The 23,884-nt window shown below is 50.0% G+C and overlaps 2 protein-coding genes across 5 annotated transcripts; both read right to left on the bottom strand.

The window, feature by feature from the left end:
• Window positions 1–1,135: 1,135 nt before the first annotated feature.
• Window positions 1,136–9,261, bottom strand: Kcns1 (potassium voltage-gated channel modifier subfamily S member 1). 4 transcript variants are annotated; one of them, XM_052725571.1, is made up of 4 exons: window positions 8,662–9,261; window positions 6,674–6,819; window positions 5,410–6,447; window positions 1,136–2,549 (listed from the first exon to the last, which is right to left on the bottom strand). In XM_052725571.1, the coding sequence occupies exons 3-4, from the start codon at window positions 6,433–6,435 to the stop codon at window positions 2,082–2,084; spliced, it is 1,494 nt and encodes a 497-aa protein (XP_052581531.1). In that variant the 5' UTR covers window positions 6,436–6,447; window positions 6,674–6,819; window positions 8,662–9,261; the 3' UTR covers window positions 1,136–2,081. The 4 variants fall into 4 exon arrangements, with proteins under 4 accessions (XP_052581531.1, XP_052581533.1, XP_052581530.1 ...); XM_052725573.1 differs by having other exon boundaries at window positions 5,410–6,288; window positions 8,662–9,260; XM_052725570.1 differs by having other exon boundaries at window positions 5,410–6,452; window positions 8,662–9,260.
• On the bottom strand, window positions 7,848–19,837 carry Wfdc5 (WAP four-disulfide core domain 5). Its single transcript, XM_052723720.1, has 5 exons — window positions 19,753–19,837; window positions 15,475–15,615; window positions 15,243–15,383; window positions 8,662–8,928; window positions 7,848–7,885 (listed from the first exon to the last, which is right to left on the bottom strand). Exons 1-5 carry the CDS (start codon window positions 19,835–19,837, stop codon window positions 7,848–7,850), a joined length of 672 nt encoding a protein of 223 aa, XP_052579680.1.
• Between the last annotated feature and the right edge of the window lie 4,047 nt (window positions 19,838–23,884).

The following is a 23,884-nucleotide window of genomic DNA, read 5'->3' on the forward strand; positions in this document are numbered from 1 at the left end:
TAGTAAAGTTAACTGTTATGAAAGTTTGTGACTATTACATTTGAGTCTGTCTCCCCAACTAGTTCCCTTATTAGTAGAGGGACGTTTGTGTTCTCTACCATGACTACCTCTTGAACCTGGTAAGCAGTCAGGCAGAGGTCCAACAGCCAAGGCAAATCTGACATGGTCAAAGAGGGTGGAACATGATGACTTGTATGAGAGGGGACAGAGGAGAAGCTGTGGGACACTGGAGAGTGCATTCCTCCTCCAAAGGCATTGGAAAACATCTGAAATAGACTAAAATTACCGTGCATCTGAAGGGAATGTAGGTCACATGGGGAGCCTACGCTTACGACTCTTCCAATAATGATCCGTTAAATGAGTAAGTGACAAACCATGATGGAGTCATTGTTAAAAGTTCCCAAACCAGCCGGGCGGTGGTGGCGCACGCCTTTAATCCTAGCACTCGGGAGGCAGAGCCAGGCGGATCTCTGTGAGTTCGAGGCCAGCCTGGTCTCCAAAGCGAGTTCCAGGAAAGGCGCAAAGCTACACAGAGAAACCCTGTCTCGAAAAACCAAAAAAAAAAAAAAAAAAAAAAAGTTCCCAAACCAAAGCAGGGCTGGGGATGGACTGCCCTGTGGGCCTCCTTTCCAATGTTGTTCACACTCTTTCAAGAGCAAGGTCTCTCTCTATTTCCTCCTTCCTCCCAGTACCTGGTGTCCAGCAGGCTGTAGCGATTGCTCAGTCTAGGCAATATGGACTAACCCACCCTGCCCTGATCTTGGGGATGAGCCAGATGATGTCTTCTACCTTGGGGTTCAGTGTGATGGAATAGCTGGGGCCTCCAGGAGGCCCTGATGATAGAGAAATGGGTGCTTGGTTGCAATGTGTAAAAAGGTAGGGACCGGACCCCTTCACAACTTGTTCAGCCAAAGGGATAGAAGATTTGGCAGGGGAGTGTAAAAGATTTACCTCTATCAAGGATGATGGGACCAGCACTGGCCAAAAAGGATAAGAATCTCAAACATTTGCCTGGGTACTACTCATGGCAGGGCTAGAGTTCTGTGTGATGGACAGAGGGAACTCCCCAAGGGTAGAATGGGAGCTGTGGTAGTCAGGTTTTATTGCTGTGATAAAGACCATGACCAAAAGCAACTTGGCGAGGAAAAGGTTTATTTGACTTACATATCCCAGGTCATCGTCCATAGAGGAACGCCAGGGCAGGGATTCAAGGCAGGGACATGGAGGCAGGGGTTGAAGCAGAGACCATGGAGGAACACAGCTTACTGACTTGCTCCCATGGCTTGTTCAGTTTGCTTATACACCCCAGGACCACCTGCCTAGGGATGGTACTGCCCACAGCAGGCTGGGCCCTCCCATATCAGTCATTAATCAAGATAATGTCCCACAGGCTTGCCTACAGGTGATCTGATGGAGGTGTTTTCTCAGTTGAGGTTCCTCTTCCCGGATAACTTTAGCTTGTGTCAAGTTGACAAAGACCAAGCAGGACAGGAGCACACACAGCAGCCCTCTGCCACCAAGAGCTCAAAGCTGAGCTGGTTATAAGTTGGTTCCTCCTCCATAATCTTCTAGGTCACCAGTTGTGACCGATGGGCTAGGATCTAGTTCTGGGGACAGGGGTTGGCCACCTTTCCCAAGCAGGTATAGAGTTGGGTCTAAGTCCCAGAAGGGTCTGTTCAGGTCTCTGTGTAAGTCAGCCCTAGGAAGTAGTGCTGAAGACGGTTGTGCTATGGACCCTACAGATTGTGTAAGGACTCAGCCTCCAGCTCCTTCCTGAGACTTAGTGTTAAAAGATGACTTCTTTATAGCAGCTCTGTGACATTTGGGTGAGCTTCAGTTCCCTCACCTGTGAAATGGGGATAATTATCTGCCAGCACAGGGCTAACGGGGCTCATATAGAGGCCATCCTCTTCCTCCTCTTGGTGCGTATCTACTTCAAAGGAGGTTGTTGTGTACTATCCTGCCTTGGGCTTAGATCTCATTGCTCAGGTGGATGACTCCCATGCAGAACTTAAGCAGGGGAGGGCTCTGCTCTGTTAGCTGACTCTGAGGCTGTGGGGAGGGAATGCAGAGCCCTGGTTTTAATAACTCTGAGGTTTTGCAGGCTCACTGGGGGCCTGGGTCTCCAGGTCTGTAGACTGCCCCTCCTGAGAAGTCTCTCGAGATGTTTCCAGAGATACCTCTGATACCCCGTCCACGCTGCTCAGCAAGTCCTCAAAAGACCGCTGCCCGCTGCTCCGCACGGCGGCCTCCAGTGCCTTCTGGCGCCGGTAGAAGTGGGAAAACTTGTTGAAGATGATGGTGATGGGGAGTGCCACCACCAAGATGCCACCTAGGATGCAGCCTGAGGCCGCCAGCTTGCCAGCCACAGTCTCCGGCACCACATCCCCATAGCCCACTGTGGTCATGCTCACGGTGCCCCACCACCAGCAGGCAGGGATTGTGTCAAAGCCCACGTTTTCTTCTTCAGCTGTGTAGGCCACACCCGAGAATACTGACACACCCACAGCCAGGTACAGCAGTAAGATGCCCACCTCACGGTAGCTGTGCTGAAAGAAAATATATGAGCCCAAGTCAGAGCTATCTGGACTTATATTATTGGGAGACACTGAGGCTTACGGAGTATAAAAGGATATCCGACATCAAAAGGTAGAACTGAGTATAAAAGAATATCCAACATCAAATGGTAGAACTGAGTATAAAAGAATATCCAACATCAAATGGTAGAACTGATGGCAAGACTCTGACTCTGAACTGCACTCTTCCAACTACACTAAGCAACAAAACTCGCTGTGATTGAATGCAGGCCCGATTTCTATGCAGATGGTAACTGCTTGGCCACACGAATTGACATCCTGGTGTTTTTTTTTATGCACTCACACAACCAAGAGAACCACAGTTTATATTTCATAATGCAAAGAAATGGTTCCGTGTGTGTTTGAATTGCTCTATAACATTTCTGACAAGTACAAAAATAATGTCTGCCCCACAAGGAAACTGAGAGGAGATGAGTTCCCTAAGCTATCTAAAGAATAAATATACTTTTAATGGGTGCCTGATTTTCAAACAAAGCAGTTCTGCTCACCTTGCCCACCAAGGGAGTACTTGGTTGTCATAGTGGGCACAGGCTGGCATGCATGCACACAGGCCAAGGATAAGGCTTAGTATTTATCTCACAGAACATAAGACACCCTCCTCCCCAATGAAGAATTAATTACCTGTCCTCAAATGTCACCAATGCTGAGAACCCCTTTTCTACAGCAGGGTCTCTCAAACTATAACATATAGAAGAATTATGTAGGGGGGTCTGTTTAAAAGCTAAAACTCAAGTAGGTCTGGGGTAGAGCCAGAGATTCTGCCTTTCTGGCAACCTTTGAGGAAGCTGTTGATGGTCTGGGACTTCACTTTAGTTACACCTGTGTCTTACTCTCACAGCTCTGGTTATCACTCTTCCTCCTCCTTGTGGATAAAGCTAGGAGCCTCAGCTCTGATTCTCTGCAAAGTAGGAAGGTGTGGGGAGCATAAGGCTCTTCCCTAGGGTGAATCTGAATTAAAGGGGTCTGGCTAACATATTTCCCCGTAATTGCTTGGTACCCGAGGGTTCTTCCCAGGTCACACACCAGTGGCTAGTATCCTGGCTGCCCTGCATTATTAGGACATACAAGATGCTGTGTCATCAAGGTTAGGAGGGACTTGTGAGTGCCTTTCTGGGGATCCTTCACAGTGTTGCCTAGGGCTTGGGAGAGCACAAAAGGCTGAAGCTGGGCATGGCTGGCTTGTTCTCTGGGGTCCACCACTTATTAAGGAGCCTCCCACAAGTCCTATCACCTCTTAGAACCTCAGTTTCCACATCTGTAGTGACAATACAAGCCCCTCACAGGCTCCTCAGTGCCCTTGGAACAACAACAACAACAACAAAAGAAACAAACAAAAACATGGGCCCAGAGTTCATGCCCCTCAGTACCTCAAACCCCCGAATCTCCTCCTCCTGTGTCCCCTCTGCTGACATTCACTCTGTTCCCTTATCAGATTGTGGTACAAGTTGTTCATGTTGCCTCCTTCCCTGAACCAGGCTAATTTCACCCCCTGAGCAGGGCCAGTGGCCAATAAACTGCAACCAGGCTTATAAAACAACCTCACCACCCCAGGATCTTCATTTACGGGAAGAAAATAAATTATAGCATCTTCCCAAGGAAATTGTCCTAAGGACTAATCAATAACGAATGTGAAATTGGCATGGAACACTCATTCTGTGCATAGTAAGTGTTAGCTCTAGGCTATTTCTAGGCTAAGACTGACCTGAGACTACCTGTGCCTTCCAATGATGCTAGAGGAAAGGCGTCAAAAGAGAAGCCAGTTAGCATCCTGCTTTGCATATTTGTTTGCGCTGTTTTACTTGATATTTGACAGGTACATCAAAAGCCCTTCCTCTTTTTCCCTCTCTTTCCTTCTCTCTCTCTCTCTCTCTCTCTCTCTCTCTCTCTCTCTCTCTCTCTCAATAGTGGTTCACTTTAATTTTTAAAAGTTTTATTTAGGGGCCTGGAGAGATGGCTCAGAGGTTAAGAGCACCGACTGCTCTTCCAGAGGTCCTGAGTTCAATTCCCAGCACCCATATGGTGGCTCACAACCATCTGTAATGAGATCTGGCGCCCTCTTCTGTATACATGATAAATAAACAAATCTTTAAAAAAAAAAAAAAGTTTTATTTAAAATTATGTGTATGCCTGTGGCTATATGCATGTGTGTCTGGGTGCCCACAGAAGTGCTGGAATCCACTGGAGCTGCCGTCAGAAGTGACCGTCAGCCACCTGATGTGGGTGCTGAAAACCAAACTTGGTCCTCTGCAAGGGCAGAACCCGCTCTTAACCACTGGGTGATGTCTCCAGTCCCATGGTTCACTCCATTTTATTTTCTGTATTTATTTATTTTTATATATTAATTTTTCTGTATTCTTCTGGGGGACACACAGGTAGCACCAAGCCCTTCTTCTATTTATTTACTTATATATTTTTGGAGATTTATCTTTATTTGCATGCAGGGGTGTTTTGCCTGCATGTGTATTTGTGCACCACATGTGTGCAGTGCCTGTGGAAGCCAGAAGAGGGCATCAGATGCCCTGGAACTGAAGTTACAGACTGTTGCGAGCTGGGTGCCAAACGTGAATCCTTTGGAAAAGCAGTTAGGGCTCTTAATCGAGTTATCACTCCAGGTCTGGTAACCTTCTTTACGAAGTCATGGGGTTAGATTAGGGTGAATATGAATGTATACCTGGCCTCTTGCCTTATGCCTGGCTCAACAGGTAGCATCTTAGTCCATGGGTACCTGTATTTGGCAAGGCTACAAATGCAACAACTAGCCCATCCTGCCCTACATCTTCCCTCTGCCTCAACCCGGCCTCAGCCATCCTACCTTGAGTGTGGCGCCCAGCGAGCGTAGCCCAGTGGAATGGCGTGCCAGCTTGAGCACACGGAAGATGCGCATGAGGCGGAACACTTGCACCACCTTGCCCAGATCTCCAAGCTCCTCTCCGCTGGCTCCACGCCGGTCACCAAGCGCCGCGCCAGCCAGCAGTGTGAGATAGAAGGGCAGCACCGACACAATGTCGATGAGATTGAGCGGGTGACAGAAGAAGTTGCGCGTGCTAGGAGCCAGCAGCAGGCGCGATGACACCTCGAAGCTGAACCAGGCGATGCAGAAGTACTCCAGGCGGCGCAACACCGGGTCATCGCGCACGTCCTCTGCACTGCGACCCGCGGCCACTGCCGCCACTGCTGCCGCTGCCTCCCGGGCTTGGTACTCCGGCAAGCTGTGGATGCACATGGCTGCGATGGAGGCGAGCACCACGCCGATGGACACACAGCTGAAGAGCTTGCTGGGCAGCGAGTAGCCCGGGTTCTCCATAGTGAGCCAGAGGCGGCGGCGCAGGCGACCGCAGCGGGCCGCACCGTAGCGCGCCAGCTCCCGTTGCACATCGGAGATCTCGTCGGGGCATGGGTCCACGCTGCTCGGCGCGTCGCTGTCCTCGTCCCAGGCGCGAGGCCTTGTCACCCGCCGCTCCAGGTAGCGTGCGCGGCAGCACGTGGCCAGTGCATTCTCGCCCAGGCCCCAGTAGTCGGCCTCCTGGCCGAAGGCGAAGACGCACAGCTCGTCCAGCACGTGCAGGTGGCCGGTGCGGTAGAAGTGCAGCAGGCCGAGGAAGAAGCCCGGGTGCCGATCGAAGTAGAACTCGCGTGCCACTGCATCATAATCATCGCACAGGCGCCGCGCCTGCTCCTCGGACGCCGCCGCCTGTAGGCGACCCAGCCGTGTGCCAGGGAAGCGTGCTAGAGCATGCGCGCTCAGCAGCCGCCGCACTCCGCCCACGTTCACACGCAGTGCCTCATCTCTTGGCCTCCAGGGCACCCTGGAGCCCGGCCCCGGGGATTCGCTCACCATGGCTCAAGTGTGCTGCCCTGTGGGTTAAAATCCATGGCTCCATCCACCAGACGGGGTGCTGGAGACTGTGTGAAGTGCCAGGCATGCAGTAGGCACCCAGATATGGAATGCCCCCTGGACTGAAGTCAGGCCTGGGTCTGAATATTCTTCACCCCCAGACTTGATGACTTTGACTAAATCACCCATCCTTCCCATGCCCAACCTATTTCCTCCAGGGTACAACAGATAGGAGGCCTACCTTAAAGGGCTTTAGAAGCGATGGGGTGGCGGGATGGCCTGGCATCGGCTAGGCGCTAGTGTGGGACATCTCTCCTCTTCCTGGTCAAGCTTGGGCTTAGGAAACCAGATGTGTATGGTGGCTCTTCTGAACCTCAGTATCTTCCTCTGTAGATGGGGTTAGTTAGGGCTTACTACCCAGGATTATTAAGAAAGTCAGCTGGGAGACTCTTGATTCTCAGATTGTGTTCCCTGGACTAAGAGCATCTTTATCACAGGAGTTGGTCAAAGATGCATTCTCAGTCTGCCCTGATTTTGATGACCTCTGAGGTGGGAGCCTGCACTCTGTATTTTTATATTGTTTTATTTATGTATTTGTTTATTATTTATTTGGAGACAATCTCACCATGCAGCCCACTCAGGCTGATATCAAACCTTTGATCCTTGTGCCCCAGTCTCCTGAGTGTTGGGATTCCAGACCCACCCCAGTGCACCCGGCCAGTCTGTTTTTAAGAAGCCTGGAGGGTGATTCTAATACATGGTCAAGTCTGAGAGCTACTGGGATAGACTATGTAATAATATGCCGTGGCGTCCTTCAGACCGGACCTTCAACCTTGGCTCTGTGTTACCTTAACAGTCACATACTTCCTCATAGCCTTCCCCAACAGGGGTCAGAATATCCACTTGAAAGTGTGGGTATAGTGATTGTGTGGCCTAATATCTTTTTCAGACTCACAGAAAGAGTTGGTTAAATTACCCCCCTATGCCACTGTCTTCTGGAGTCAGGCAAACCACAATTTAACTTTATCCTTAATGGACCTGGCCCTTGACTAAAACGTTTCTTCGCTAGACCTTAGTTTCCTGCAGAATACACAGTGCAGACAATAGCACACATTCCAGAGATAGCCGGGGACGGGGTGGAGGGTGGTGGTGGTCCAGATGGTTTATGGAAACTGTCTGGTTTAGTTGATACTTCAGAAATGCTAGATTCTCCCACTGTCCACTGATCCCTGATCCTCCTGGAACCGAGCGCTGCTGGCTCATCCCTGCTCCATGAAACTGTGTAATCTCATCTGTGCTGAGCGGTCAGTAATGCCTTCTTCCAGGGGAAGGGGATGGAGGGCACACCAAGCCCTGGAGCCCAGATGCCCTTCACTAACACTGGGCTTGGCTTTATGGGCATTGAGATTCCATCCTTAGTTGGCTACTGGGCTCTGGGCATTAGCTCTCTTACCTAGAACGGAGAGCATGACACTGGATGAACTCTTACCAGAATGCATGCAAAATCCCTGGTACACAATGGGTGCTCAGTAAACATCACAATCGTGTCCCTTCTTTTCATCAGATCTGCGTTCAGATTCTGAATTTGCCACTTCCTAGCTGTTGACCTAAGTGGACCCATTGCCCTATCCAAGCTTCCGGTTTGTCCTCTGCTCTGTGGTCTGGACCACACTGGAGAGACTCTGAGGATTAAGCAAGCTGATGTTTATGGTAGTGCTGTCCCCGGCCCATAATTGGTACATCACTGGCATCCTCCATTGGCTTTGGCATCAAAACATCCAGTTTTTAATCCTCTTCTATCACATGTTAGAAGGTTGGTAGAAGGGGATTTATCTGGCACTCACCTCCCTGCTGTATGAATTCAGATAATTAATTCAACAAACATTTCTTGTTAAGACTCGCAGTCAGTCAGACTGAGTTACTTTTTCAAGATCACACAGACTGTCTGTGGGCCTGTCAGGGGACTGGTTCTGCATTCTTGATACTTTCTGTGAGTACCCCTGCATGCTGGCCGCTTCACTGAGCTCCTCACACACAGCGTACTCAGTTTTATCCTGACACCACCCAAGTTTTCTAAATCCCATTTTACAGAATGTGCAAGCAAGACCATCTCTGTCGCGCTGTCCCTCCTTGAAGGTCTCCGAGAAGGGACTCCAGAACCAGGAATCCCCAGGCCATCTCCGCCTCCCACTCTCCCAGCCACGCCCCTCCCCGAGGGAGACTCCTTACCTGTCCTGGCCTCCTGGGAGTCCAGCGCGCCTGTCTCCAAAAGGCGCCTCCGGGGCTGTTTTCTGCCCCGGAGGCCCCGCTGCGCCTCACTCCTGCGGAGGCCCGGCGGCCCCCTCCTTTCCTGTGTTCCCGTCCCCCGCGGCTGAGGCCGCATCGATCGCTGCCGGGGGAGGGAGGGAGGCCGCGGGCGGCCGGAGGCGCTGGTTTCTATTCTTGCCTGGGATGGATGGGGGCCTAACAGCTGGGAGTATCCTTCAAAGTCAGAGCCTGGAGGAATGGGACATTAGGGAATGGGGACACCCTTGGAGAAAGGTTTTAAGCTCTGGCCCAGGAATGACAGAAACCACGATTTGCTTAATTTAGTGATTAATATAGGCCAGGCACTAGTTCAAGGGACTTAGCCCAGGCATTTTTGACACCAATGTGGTTCTTAAGCTTTTGACTTAATATGTGACATCCGGGTACTTGCTCAGACTGTGGAGGTCTGAGATGGGAGGCTGGGGAACTGCTTCATCTCCTTGGAGCCCCAGCTGTGCCTGCTAAGGCTCTAGTGCCCTCTTCTCCCCAAGTGAGTTGTGAAGCCAGCAACCCATCCTTCTGTCCGGGAGGCTCAGAACTCCCACTCACCTAGAGAATCCTGATTACTTCCTTCCAGGAGGGCTGGGGAGTGGGGCACGCAGACAACCGTTACTTAGTAACGCCCATCCTCCAGCATTTTTTTGGGTAGCTGATATGTGTGCTCCTTCACTCATAACAACAGTCACCAATACGGGCCCCATCCCATCCATCATTGGCTGGGTGAGATGTTATTCCTCAGCTGGAGGTGTAAGTCTTAAGAAGCACCTGCCTCTCTCTAGGCCATGTGGCGGAGGTTTACACCAAGTTTACAACATAGGATGTGAGCCGCCCTATGCCCTTTACAGGTTCTGGACCGGGAATGAGGTTCAGTGCTGCCTGTTGGCCATGAAGCCCTCGGGGCTGATGTCCAGTACTGCACTGCGCAAACCAGGCCCTGTCGTTTATAGCTGTAACTCCGGCAGTGGGCGCAAAGGTGGGAAGATAGGAAGTTCAAGGTCATCCTTGCTTGGATGATGAGTTCTAGGTCAGTTGGGATACTAAGATACTACCTGAGTTTGTTTGTTTGTTTTGTTTCTGATAGCAGCATTAAAAAAATAAAAATAAAAAGAGGGTTGAAAAGATGGCTCAGCAGTTAAGAGCACTAGCTGCTCTTCTGGAGGTCCTGAGTTCAATTCCCAGCAGCCACATGGTGGCTCACAATGGTCTATGACTATAGTCCCATGGGAGCTGATGCCCTCTTCTGGTGTATAGACAAACATGTAAACAAAATACCATATACATAAATAAATATCTTTTTTAAAAAAGATGAGTTTTTAAAAATAATGTATTTTATTTAACTCAATATACCCAAATATAATTTTAACATGACATAATAAAGAAATTAATAATGAGATACTTTCTATAATCACTTTTAGGCTAAGTCTTCAAAATGTAGTATACTAGGTTTTTTTTTATTGCAGTGTTACGAATTATCATAATTTCTGCAGCCCCTACCCTACAAACTGGTCATCTCACCATTTCTGTAATCAGAAGTCTGTGAATGGCGTAGCTAGACTCTGTACTCATCATGCGTGTTTAAATGTATGTGAGTGTGTGTATGTGTGTTAGTATATGCGTGTGTGTATATGCTGTTAGTGTATATGTGTATATATGTGTGTTAGTATATGTATGTGTATATGCTGTTAATATATGTGTGTGTATATGTGTATGAGTGTTAGTATATGTGTATGTGTGTTAGTGTAAGTGTGTGCTTGTGTATGTGACTTACTGATTTGCTTCTAGAGTATGGTGATGACATGTCCCTTCTGTGATTAGATTATGTAAGGTTATGACTTCTGTTGACTTTAATGAAGCAAGTTACCATGGTGGAAGGGCAAGTAAATGAGGGTAACTTCTGGCCACTGCCAGCTGGGTGTCTGGTTCCTTCACCCTCACAGAGCTGAAATGCTGCCAGCAAAGGCTTGCGAGCAAAGGCTTTTGCAGCTGAGGCTTAGATAAGACTCCCACTCAGGCTGAGTGCAGCTTCATTAGGACACTATGACTCAATAAGTGTTCATCGTTTAATCCACTTTACTTATGGTAGCTTGATACTCAGCAATAGATAAGGCCTTTGCTACTGGATTCCTGTGTGACCTTGAACCAAGTGTCTCTTCTTGGCTGTTTCTCTCCTTATGTGCAAATGAGAACATATCTCCATTCTGGATTTCAGAGCGGGTTAGCACATGCTGTGCCATCCCCACAAATAACTTTCCCCATCCTTTGCTTTCAGGCTAAGTTAGCTGCAGGAACAGAAATGGACTCACAGTGGCTTCACAAGAGAAGAGCCTGACTTTTACGGTAGGATACGGCTGGCATAGTTGCTCATGAGCAGCACTGACGATCAGGCTCCTTGGGACTCCCTCCTCTACCCTCTGGTGGGGCCCTCCTCCCAGGAGTGGAGGGTGCTGGTGCTTTATGCACAGCCTCTTGAGGATCCATTAGCCTTGTGTGCACACTGGCTCCTGGAATGCCTTTTGACAAGCTTGTCTGTGCCCCTTTGTTAAAGCTTGCCCCAGGCTGTCGAAGCCTTGCATGGCTAGCAAGTGGAGAGCTGAAGTGAGAGCTGCACTTGTTCTGCACTTGCCCTGTGGGCTTCATCCACTGTCACACTCTCATGAGCCTCTTCTCCTGGTGTACTTCTCTATGGCATCCGGCACCCTCCACTCCCCCCTCCCCCCCCCCTCCCAGGAACACTTCTAAATCAGCCTCACCAAATGAATCTGTATGCCAAGATTCCTCCTGGGGGAGCCCAACCAAGACAGTTCTCTAGGCTGTAGGTGTAGGTAGCCGCCAGGAAGTGTGAGGGTTCCTAGGAGGAGGGGCAAAAGGCTGACTTTGTCTCATCAGTGGGATAAACAGTGGCTTTCTAGGAAGGCCTTCCCAGTAGACTAATTTCTGCTTCTGACTGGTCAGTCTTGAGCCACATGGACATCTCTAGCTGGAAGGAAAACAAGAGGGAAAAAAGAAAATACCTTTTAAGGTTAATTTAACTTTTAAAATCAGTATAGGCTGTTATTAAAGTACACAAATACACGGTTGTGGCTGAACTAGCATTTCAGGTTTCTACCTCTGTGTTGCCCTGGGCAATATGTAGAACGTCATACGCATTCCAGTAGCTGAGAGGTATGGACAATATTTCTAACTGGAGACACTATTGTCGCGAAGGAAGGAGGGGAGAATGAATGGTTAGCATGTCACACTTTCCACTAAAACTCAGGGTTTGGGCTTGGACAGCTTCCAGGATCAATTAGGCCTCTCCTGGCCTCCAGTAGCCTGGCAGGCCTTTGCAGCCTGGGTATATCATGTAGATTCCTCCCTGGGCCTTTATCTCATCTTCTAGAGTGTGAGGCATGGCCTGTAGCCCGTAGTAAGTGCTCAGCAAACACAATTGAATGAATAAGGGCAGGGAACAAGATTGGCGTTTGTAAAGGAACCAGGTGCCTAGCATGCCAGGAGACTTTCCACAAGGGTGGGGGAGAGAGGCAGTGGGTTTGCGGCAGCAGTTAGGCAGCTGAGGACTGAGGAGACACTGCGTAGACAAGGCTAGTCTCCAAGAAGCAGATGGTGAGTGGGCCAGGAACTGGGCTAGAGGGATTGCATGACTATAAGCCACGGCCTGTGATCTGGCACCTCCTGTCACTCCAGGGACCTAGCTCAGAATTTGGAACCACTGGAGAGCCATGGGACCACTGGCCTCCAAATTTTAGCTGGCTTATATGGGAACTTCCTTCCAGAGCCTCTGAATTTTCATCCTCTTCTCCCTCAAGAATAAAACCCAGGACTATCAGGTGTGAACCAGCAGGCCTCTGATGTCTATGATTGAGCCTGTTCACAAAACCTTCTTGGAGCTGGGCGGGCCTCACTTTTTCATCTGTGGACACTGTTATTAAAGTGTCCACCTACTGGAACTACTTAATAAAGATATAAAGAATTGGGACTCAACTGTTCCAGGTTGAATCCTAGCTCTAGTATGTGTGACTCCTTTGGCTTTGTCCAAATTAACATCTTTGTACCTCAGTTCTGTTTGTATGTGAAACAGAGAGAAACCCAGTAGGCCTGTGAGGATTCAGTGGGATTGATTGTCCATGTGAATGAAGGGATATGGGGCACAGGGTGGGTACTCTGCAATGTCTTCTTCTGTTCCTGTGACGAAACACTCTGACAGAAGCAGTGGAGAGGCAAAGGGTTTATTTCAGCGCACAGTTCAAGATACAGTGCTTCATTGGCAGGGGAGTCAAGGCAGCAGATGCTTGAAGCAGTTGGTCACATGACGTCTGCATTCAGAAGAGAGCAATGAGTGCGTGCATGCGCTGTTCGGCTCACTCACTTCGTTTTGTCCAGCTCAGGATCCAATTCCTAGGGAATGGTCCCACCCACAGTCAAGATGGGTCTTCCCACGTCAATTAGAATATCAAGATAATCCCCCACAGGGATGCCCAGAAGCCGGTCTCTCCAGTAATTCTAGATTCTGCTAAGTTGGCAATTTATAAACTAACCATTACAGGTAGTTTATAACATTACATACACTATCCCCTAGGGAATCTGTGGAAGGGAAGGGACATGGTGGACAGCGACTATGAACCTCGGTATTATCTGTGTTAATGGGATGGGTGAGGAAACTGAGGCCCAGAAGGAGGCAGAGAAATATCCAAGATGGCACAGATCCCGTGACTCCAAGAGAGCTTTCTTTTTTCCCAGATGTCACCTTGATCCATGTTGTTAGCAACTGTTACTATGAGTCAACAGTTCAGGCATTGGAATCTAGTGAGAAGGGCTGTGATAGCCAGAAGGTGGAACTTGGTCCATCTTCCCGACTGCAGACAGAAGTGGTTGGTGCAGGGCTCGCCTGGGCTACACAGCAGCTCGCCTGGACTACACCACAGCTCGCCTGGGCGACACAGCAGGGTCACAAGAACAGGAGCAGGAGAGCCAGAATTCCCAAGTCCACCTCTATAGTAGCCTGCGTCCAGCAGACAAAAGGAGGCTCCGCAGAGAGAGGGGCAGGGGTAACTCTTTCCCCTCCTGACAGTCCTGGGGAGGAAGGACAGTCAGGAATTCAGCTGTCTGGGTCCAAGGAATGGATAGATCCTTGCTGACTCCTCTCAGGAAGCCCCCATTAGGCCCTGACTACAGGCTGGGCTCCAGGGAAATCAAGACAAGTGAGACACAGCCCAGCGGCGGAGACAGACCTACTCTACACAGGGCATCCCAACCGCTGGAGCACCTTTCCCTGGATGTGGGACAATTGGAATGATCTCAGCGAGCGCTTGGCTACAACCTGAGATCCTACAGCATCAACCCTGCAGTGCGAGGCTCTCTTTTCGCTCCCGACTCTGCCCAGGGAGCTGACTCAGTCGGAGCTCTGCTCTCTGCCATCTCTTTAACCCTTGTTAATCTCCATTTATTAAAACAGAGACAGGCTCTGCCTTGGCGGGTGGCCCTATCTAGCTAGAATTTAATGGTATTATTTAAATCGAGCATAAATTAACTTAAGGGAACTGCTGTTTTCATTACAGTTGGCTTCACAATTCCATTCCGTTTCTGACCAGTGATCTTGCAGATCTCACTTACTGTAGTGACCCCCTGCCACACACACACCATCCTTTGGAAATGAATTGTTACACCCAAAAGTGAGCCATTTAAATGAAGACATCAAGTAACTCGATGTACAGGGGGTGCTTTACACAACTTAACACGTTACAGTGTGGCTGTTACGGATTGTAACAGCTTGTGTTTGGGAAATTCTGCTAGACGTACATTTTCGGGGAAGGACTGTTGGAGGTGGGTCCAGGGCTCCGTAGAGAAGGGGTTGCCTGAGTTGGCATTTTAAGTGGAGGAAACAGAATGTACAGGGAGATGTAAAAATGGCTATGAGGTAGGGTGGGAAGCTCAGCGTGGCAGGGGATGGGGAGCTGGAGTGATGAGATGTGTCTTCAAGGTCTTCTGTGGACCTTGGCGCACAGGAGGAGAAACCAGGAGGCATGAGTTGTAGGGGAAGTGGCAACAGGCCAGTGTCTCTCAGAAGGTAACAACTGCTCTGGAGGGATGACCTGGGTGGCAGGATCCCTGGCCCCCTGTCGTGATCTCTTCCTGGTGGGAACCACACCTGAGGTGCAGAGCCACAGATCTTAAGCTGGAATTAGCCTAAAGAAAGGGAAAGAAAGGCTTAACTCTTCTTCTGTAAGGAAGTTAGATCCCATCAGTCCAACTCATGATTGCTAAGTCAGGACTCCCCAGCCTCCTCCAGAAGGGCAAACTGACATCAAGGCAGCTCGGGACGTGGTCTCCACGCCCAGTAAGAAGAGAACGGAGGGAGCCGGTTTCTCTGCCACGCTAATGGGAGCCCGTGCACCTCCTTCTCCAGCTGTGGCCATGTGGGGGGCCTCGCTTCTGAGGGAGGTGTCCTGCTGAGACTAGAGCTAGGCTGGAGGGGAAGGCACGGTCCTGGCCCCCAGGAGTGGTACCTTTGCTGGGGTCTCGGCAGTCCCGGCCACAGGCGCTGAGGCAGCATCGCTTCTTGCCTGAGCAGTCGAAGTCTTTGTTACACGTGTGCTTTTTAGGACTGAGGCAGTGGAGTTTATCCACGGGGCACTTGCCCAGCTTTACTGCAATACAGGAGCTTGAATGAGTCTTGCTTGTGCCCGCTAGCCCTGGGGCTTGGGGTTTGGGTGGTTGGCACAGTGAGGGGCCATTTACCTGAGACCCTGGGGACGCACTGGCGGAAACAGGCTCTGGAGCAGCACTTCATAGATGAGGGACACTGGCGGTCATTCATGCACTGGTCAGGAGTCACCTTGAGGCAAGGTCCGTCGTCTGGTGGGCAGCCCCCCATTTTTTCTGCACGAGAACCCTCACATCATGTAACCAGAGGCAGCTCAGGGTTGTGTAACAACCACTGACTTGGGGATCGCAGGTTCTAACCTCTCAGTCTCATTTCTTGCTTGCCACCAGGATGAGCTTTATAGTTTTTTTTACCATCTAGGGCTAATTTGACATTCAAGTGGCATAACAGATAGGAGAAAAATGAAATTAAAATCTCAAGCTACAGAGATCACTCAACTGAGAATTTGATCCTCAAAACCCATGTTAAAAAAAAAAAGTGTGGGCTTAGGAGGGGTGGGTGAGGGGGTGTGATATGCGCTTGTAATCCTAGCCCCTAGGAGGTGAAGACAGGTTGATTACTGAGGCCTGCTGGCCAGCCAGCCTGGCCTACTAGATGAGTTCAAGGTTAATGAGAGACTCTGATTCAAAAACAAGGTAGGAGTCACTTGAGACGTGACACTCTAGTCTCCCTCAAGTTGTCCTCTGGTCTCCATGCCTCCACACATATGTGCACCTGTCCACACATATGTGCAAACATACATACCGATGCATACACACACAGTCTCACCTCAGACAATAAGACGGTGCCTGGTCTGGACCCTGCCCACCTGCACCTCCTTGGCCTCATTCTCTGTCACCCCTACTTTCCTGCTCACAGGCTCCTGAGCTGCTCCAAGGTGGCTCCTGCTCGCTCTCTGCAAGGCTCTGGCTTTGCCTGGTACCGTCTTCCACCCTGGCCACTTGATCAGTTTGTTGATCTCAGTTGAAATGTCACCCCTGCAGAAGACCCTGCTGCTCTGAGCCCATGGAGCCGGGTCAGCACTGGGGTGTGTGCCTGCAGCTGTCTGTCCCTCTCATGGGCTGAGACTTGTCACCTGCCTGCCCTGTTCTCCACGAGCACAGCACAGTGCACAGCACTCGGACTGTAATGGCCCTTTGGAAGAGGGGCATTTGAAGGGAGGCCCAGTGTTGGGTGTGTGCCAGCTGCTTACCAACGAGGCACATCTGCCCTGCTATGCCCGCCACTTCAGATTCGGGCATCAACTCTGTCTTTGAGCCTTTGCTCCTAACAGTTCTAGAATGTTCTGCTTGGAGTTGATCTAATTAGTCTTCTTGTGATGTCACACACAAGTTGGAAATCCTACTCGTTGACACATTTTCTATGAGTTACACACACACACACACACACACACACACACACACACACACACACACACCACTCACTATATCCATTTGGAGGGAGAAATTAAAGCCCCACAAGGACAGTGATCCGCCTACCCCAACGCCGGCCTAGGCTGGAACTCTCAGGGTGTGGCTCCCTTTAATCGGTTCATTCTGCTGTGGCTGCTTTGAGCTATAGGGAGGGGGCTGATTGAACTTCAGTTCAGTATAGCATCATGGTTGGATCCATCATGATGTGATCCCGGGGACCCTCTTCCAGAAGTTCTCCCTGCCTCTACCCTGCAACCCACCCTACCCAGCTCCACCCACCCACCCACCCACCAGAAGCTCTCCACTCCTTGCTTAGAGTTCAGACAGCTCCATTGGCTCGGTGGGTGTCAACCTTCTTCTTTCTGTCCCTGCCTGGGCACTGGCTGTGCACAGAGTAGGTGGTCCTTTGTGGACCCGTCAGCCTTAGTTCTTAAACTGATGGTTTAAGCTGAACTGCTGCCCCCTGCTGGAGAGTGAGCAGCTTAGCCTGGGAGGGAGCACACATTCTGAGGAATGTCTTCCTTGGGAGAATGTGGGTATTTGGGAGGGAAGAAGGTGTGAGTGTGAGTGTGCGTGTGTGTGTGCGTGTGCGTGTGCGTGTGTGTGTGTGTGTGTGTGTGTGTGTGTGTGTGTGTGTGTGTTTGTGCCGGGGCGGGGGAAGTGCCTTTGGAGACTATCTACAGGCCAAGATTTAGTATCAAACTCACAAGCCCAGTGCAGGGATGCTCAGGCCTCAGACAGTGGGTCAAATGGAGTTGCCTGGATCCTAAGCAAGGAAGCAGAAACTTTTAGGGGGCTGGGGGTGGAGTGGTGTGCATTCTGGTGGAGCGTAGGTTGCAGGATAGAGGCAGAGAGAACTTCTGGAGGAGGGCCCAGGGGTTGGATTCCAGGGACTAGACTGATAGGGAGGGAACAGAAAATTGGTGTTTTAAGTGGAACAAACTGTCAGTGCCACAGTGTGGAGACAGACATAAAAGCCTGGAATGTACAGAGAGAGGTGCAGGGCTTTGGGTGGTCACACTTCCCAACCTGATCTCCTTACCTTCCCTCCACACCCGGGTTTCCTACTCGCTGACACATTTTCTATGAGTCACACACACACACACACACACACACACACACACACTCCCCCCCCACTCTCACATTCTCTCTCTCTCTCCACACACACACACACACACACACACACACACACACACACACACACACCACAGCTGATGTGTAGACACCATACCTGTGTAGCAACCATACCTGGGCATGGTTCAGTCAATGTACTCAGCTCCACAGATGAAGGCAGATGCAGGAGCACGCCTTGCCCTTGATACGCATAACTCTACACAACTGCCAACACCCTGACATTCGAAGGAGGAGCGTGGGCTCCTGTAAACAGCAGTGGCTGAGCTTCCACCTAGACAGACTGAGGTTTTCCTTCCCCCAGCCCTGTCACCTTCTGTCACCGTCTGAGACTCTGCTGGCAGCCAGGCAGATGTGTCGTGGGAGAGGAACCAGGGCAGGATGGATTGACACGAGTCGGTGATGGTAAGTGTGTCACACCTGGCCAGGCAAAGCAGGCCCAAGCTCTGGTGGAACCAGGTCTCTCAGCCTGGGTGTGGTGGCAGGACTGCTCTCTTAGGCCACCTCAGTCGCTCCACACATCACCACAAATGTACTTATGGGCACACCTGACATTTATCCTTCAAGGCCCCATTTCCTCCTGAGAGGAAAGTTGGCGAAGTGAGCCTTCTGAGGTACAAGGACCATGATCAGACCCACTTTTGATGTCATCTTGGTCTTTGGCCTTGGGCAGGTGGTTTTTACCACTGTGCCTTGGCTTCTTTATCAGTAAAATGGATAAAAACAGTACTGACTCACTACAACACTGTGATGGTTGCCTGAATCACAGTCAACACGAGGTCTGGCCTTGGAACCTCCTAGCAGCCTTCCACCCTTAGCCAGGGATCTCCGAGCACCATCCTCCCCAAACCAGCTCATGCCCCAGGCAGAGACCTGTGCCTCTCAGAAAGGCATAATCCAGGGTAAAAGGAAGGGGTGCCATGTAGAAACGGCTCTCTTCATCTGCCTACCCTACACAGGCTTCCCCAGGCTTGGAGGAGTCTTTCCACAGAAGCAAGGCCAGCTCTGCAGAAGTGAAGGTAGGTCAAAGCATTCTAGCCTGGGGGTGGGGGTGGGGTGGGGGGGCGGGGGAGTGGCCTCCCCCAGACAGGGCGGCCCCTGTGTAACAACACCTGTGCGTCCTTCCTGTCAACACACCAACCTGAGCTTTGTGGGAAATGGCTCTGACACAGGGGAAGGAAGAAGAGAGGCAAAAGCAGAGATTTCTCCCGTCAGACCCCAAATCACAGGGGCCACATTCCTTACTAACTCCCAAGTCCCTTCTACAGGTCCCTGGGGGTCCAGAGGAGGCTTACACCCGTTAACACAATCAGAATGGTAGGTATGCTTTCCCCTATACAGAGAGACACATGGATGCATGCAGACATGTCCATAAGCGCAGACACACTAAGCTTATATATATAGATAGTGCTTTGCTCAGACAGGAACCTTGAAAATGTTCCTGGAGTGTACAGAGAGAGGTGCAGGGCTTTGGGTGGTCACACTTCCCAACAACGTTCCTCGTGTCCTTGAAAACGTTCAGATGTGATTGTAGGCACAGACAGGCATGGAGAAAGTGGCAGAGGTCGTTGACAGGTGAAGACACAAGCATGAACAAGCATCATGTACAAATAAAAATGCAGGCTCCTGGGAGCACTGAAGTGTTTGGAGAGACAGACAGACAGACAGACAGACAGACACACACACACACACACACACACACACACACACACACACACACACACATCACTGACTCTCCCAAAGGCCTCACTCTCCATAGACAGGAAGAAGCCTCCTGGCCCCTGGAGCAGAGGGATTCACGACACTCACCTCCCTTGTTCCTGCACCAGGCCACAGGCAGCTGGGTCTCCAAAGCCAGGAGGACTACCAGGAGGAGGGAGCTCTGGAGTCTCATGTTTCTTTTGTGGCACCCAGTAAGCTCAGGGCCCAGAGGCCCCCAAATTAACACCTACAGCTCCAGGGATGCCAGAGCAGATGAGTCAGGGGAGGAGGACCAGAGGACAATTAGAGTGGCTTGTGTTTCCCTGATCTCGTCCCCACCCTGCTGCCTGATATCTTCAAGGCAAGGGGTGTTTGTGCAAGAATTGAAGGCAGGTGGCAGAGGTCCTTGTGTGGGGACTGGGATCTAGTTCTGCCTGTATTGCTGACTTGGCCTCTGAGTATTAGGCAAGTCTTGCCGTCTTTGGGCCTCAGTCTTCTCATCTGTATCGTGGGGAGTGGAGGAGGGGTTATAATGAAAGCCACACACGGTGACTTTCCTTTAAGGCAGTTTAACTTACATGGCCGGCTCTGCCTGGGAACGTAAGCCTTGGCCACCTCCACCCTCTGACGACAGGCATCTGGAACATCTGGTACAACAGGCCAGTTTATTGTGCCCAGAGATGCATAAGGAGATGGCACTGAACTTGTTCTGTGAACATGCTTACTAAGTATATAATTCTTCCATTGGTTTCCTTTGGCCAGTTCCCCAGTTACTCCCCAATGCCTGTCCAACCTGTACTGGAGATGAAACCCAGGGCCTCTCACATGCTAGGCAAGCATTCTACCTCCGAGTTGCATTCCTCACCCCTTTAACTTTTAAGTTTTGAGACAAGGCCTGGCTAAGATTCCTAGCCTGGCATTGTCCTTGCTGCTCTGTAGCCCAGTCAGTCCAGACTTAGGATGTTCCTGCCTCAGTTTCCCGAGTAGCTTTGATTACAGGCCTGCACCATCAGGCCCAGCATAGCCCTCTTCCTTCCTCAACATTCAGTGCAATTTTCCTACAAAGGGAATTTTACTGCTCCGTAGCATGAGCTCTGCTTGCCAGTTATCCCTGCCTTCTTCAGAACACTGAGGAATACTCTCTGAACTCATGCCTCCAGGATCTCAGTTCCTAAGACTCCAAGCAAAGTCCTTTTTATTTGTGCATGTCCTGAGTTCGGCTTCGTTGATGGTGTGCAGGGTGATAGTTTGGTGAGATATTTGCCCCCCTGACTCTCTTAAGGTCTTGAAGCTCCCACAGTGTCTTATACAAGGGGTAGGAATCAGTTTGGATGGCAAGGTGCCAAGAAATGGGGACAGCAAAGGGCCAGGGTTGGGACTTCCTTCTGGAGAAGTTGGCTCAGGTTGGCATGGTGAATGAGGCCAGGCCTAGCCTCTCATCTTGGGACCCTGTGGATGGAAGTGAGACCAACATCCTTGAGGAGGTCACTTCCAAAGACATCTAGTGGCGTTGCCCTTTGCCTGGGCTGGCATGGCTCTGCAGGATGGATAGAGCATCTATTCAGTTTGACTGAATTCTCTGGCTAGAGCTAATGTATGTGTCAATGAGATTCCTGTCCTCCCTGGCCTCCTGAGCAAATCACCCTCCTTTTACTAAGGGGCCACACCCTAAGTGTCACACCTGAGATGATGTCTCTGCCCTTGGTGGAAGAGAGTAGCTCAGGCGTGGCATCCCATGGGGACCCAAATGGAAACTCCAGAGCACAGTGCTCCATCAACACTGGGACAATCAAGACCTTGCCCCAACTCTCCCATTCAAAAGATGAGGAACATGTTAGCCAGATGTGGAAGTGGACTGCTCCAACAACACACACCTAATTCCTAGGTGACTTCCTGGATATTGAAAGCAGGGGAACACTTCATGTGACCCTGAGGTGACATTCCAGGGTTTGTCTCACTTACCCAGTCCCACCCAGTCTGGGACCAAGCAGGAAGGCTTGGGTTCAACTTGAATCCTTTATGCTGTGTTTTAAGCCCTCAGGAAAGGAGGGGACCTTGTCATGTAGGGGCTGATGATATTTTAGAATTCTGGCACATTTTTTGCAGCTTTATTCTAGTGGGGAAATTTTATGGGCTCCATTTCCCCCAGTTATAAATTGTACACATCCATTGACGACATGCTATTCCAGTTAAGATTATTTTGTAGACATTCTCTTGTGCTGTAAAGTGTTCTCTAAACACCAGGGGTTCGGATGGCAGTGTGCTGTTTTAAAAGACAAACCCATGTGAACTGCTCTTTGCTGGAAGATGGGCAGGTTTCTGATCTTTCCTTTTCACAATCCCAGTCTGGAGTTCTGGAGTCACATCTCAGACACTTTTTTAAAAATTTGTTTAAACAGAAATATTGGGTCAAAGAGCATGCTGGATTTCTCCAGGCTGCGGATATACCTGGTCAGCATTCATTTCAGAAGTCAAAAGGAAGAGGAGACCCTCCATCTGTCCTGCATAGACACCTGCCATTTTGTCTGCCCCCTGTGTCTGCCCTTGGTAGATCCACTGCTTCCTGACCCAGCTCCTTTAATTCTGGTCGGTTGTCATTTACCACATATTTCTGCTGACACAGGAGAAAGTGCTGGATCCAGGTGAGACCACTAGATTCCCGCCCCTCACCTGCCCACCTCTCCCCTGCCTACCCCTCACCTGTCCACTCCTCCCCTGCCCACCCCTACCCTGTCCACCCCTCACCTGCCCACCCCTCACCTGCCCACCCCTCACCTGTCCACCCCTCACCTGCCCACCTCTCCCCTGCCTACCCCTCCCCTGCCCACCCCTCGCCTGCCCACCCCTCCCCTGCCCACCCCTCGCCTGCCCACCCCTCCCCTGCCCACCCCTCGCCTGCCCACCCCTACTCTGTCCACCCCTCACCTGTCCACCCCTCACCTGCCCACCCCTTACCTGCCCACCCCTCACCTGCCCACCCCTACCCTGTCCACCCCTCACCTGTCCACCCCTCACCTGCCCACCCCTCACCTGCCCGCCTCTCCATCTGAGTCCTAAGCAGAGAAGGCTCTGCTCACATGAGGACACTCCAAAGTTTTGTTGCTGCTGCCCATGGCCAGATAGTTCCTGGACACACCCAACACAGGATATTTAAAAAGAAAAAAAACACAAAAAACAAAAAACAAACTAAATAAAACCTCCACTAATGGAAGCTTCTCATCTTCATTGGTCTTCCTTGGAATATTGGTGAGAGTAAACTTTTCTCATGTTTCCACTTCACTTTGCTTGGAGTATTTTCCCCTTTTGTGAATGGCTTGCTCTCACATTTTGCTAAATTTTGTTGGATGTCTTCTTATTTTCATTTTTGAGCTACACGATCATGATTTTTTTTTTTTTTTTTTTTTTTTTTTTTTGGTTTTTTGAGACAGGGTTTCTCTGTGTAGCTTTGCGCCTTTTCCTGGATCTTGCTCTGAAGACCAGGCTGGCCTCGAACTCACAAAGATCCACCTGCCTCTGCCCCCCAGTGCTGGGATTAAAGGCGTGTGCCACCACCGCCTGGCTACGATCATGATTTTTTTAAAAGAGCTGTTTATATCTTAAGGATGCTGTATGTGAGCGGTAATAGAGCGATTTGTTGGATATGTGCTGGCCAGACAGACCTGGTTTTGAGTTTTAGTATTACCAAGTCCTAGTTGATTTGAACTTTCATAAACCTCAGCTGTTCTTCTATATGATGGACAGAAATAATATTTATCTTATAAGCTAGTTTGGAGAACTGAATAAATTTGATAAATGCTTATTCTAATTCTCTATTCCAAATGCATTTTCATTTTTTTGGACTTGTACCAAAGTTTTAAATTTAAGGGTGATCAAACCAGCCTTTTCACTTACATTTGCTTTATTTAAATATCTACTTATCAATTCTAGTTATATAAATGAAAAGATTTCGTTATGAGAGTTCCATACATGCACATACTATACTTTGATAATGTTCATCCTTGTGTTGCCCTGTCTTTAAAAAAAGATTGATTTCTTTTTATTTTATGTGTATGAGTGTTTTGCCTGGCTGCATGTATGTCCTTCATATGAGTGCAGTGCTTGAGGAGGTCAGGGAAGGACATAGGATCCCTGGACATAGGATCCTGGAAAAACAGGAGGTTATGAGACACCATGTAGAGACTGCGAACCGACTTGAACCTGGGTCTTCTGTGAGAACAGCAAGTACTTTCAACTGCTGGGC

Source organism: Peromyscus californicus, unplaced genomic scaffold (genome assembly GCF_007827085.1).
Source record: "Peromyscus californicus insignis strain IS unplaced genomic scaffold, ASM782708v3 Scaffold_7__1_contigs__length_154581171, whole genome shotgun sequence".
Taxonomy (NCBI): Eukaryota; Metazoa; Chordata; class Mammalia; order Rodentia; family Cricetidae; genus Peromyscus; species Peromyscus californicus.

Coding starts and splice junctions, on each gene's coding strand:
- Kcns1 (XM_052725571.1), bottom strand. CDS start 6,435: ATGGTGAGCGAATCCCCGGGGCCGGGCTCCAGGGTGCCCTGGAGGCCA. Junction 2,550..5,409: donor CGCTGGGCGCCACACTCAAG/GTAGGATGGCTG, acceptor ATTTTCTTTCAG/CACAGCTACCGTGAGGTGGG.
- Wfdc5 (XM_052723720.1), bottom strand. CDS start 19,837: ATGAGACTCCAGAGCTCCCTCCTCCTGGTAGTCCTCCTGGCTTTGGAG. Junction 15,384..15,474: donor GTGCGTCCCCAGGGTCTCAG/GTAAATGGCCCC, acceptor CCTGTATTGCAG/TAAAGCTGGGCAAGTGCCCC. Junction 8,929..15,242: donor CTGCCGAGACCCCAGCAAAG/GTACCACTCCTG, acceptor CCATTCCTCCAG/GCTCTGACTTTGAAGGATAC.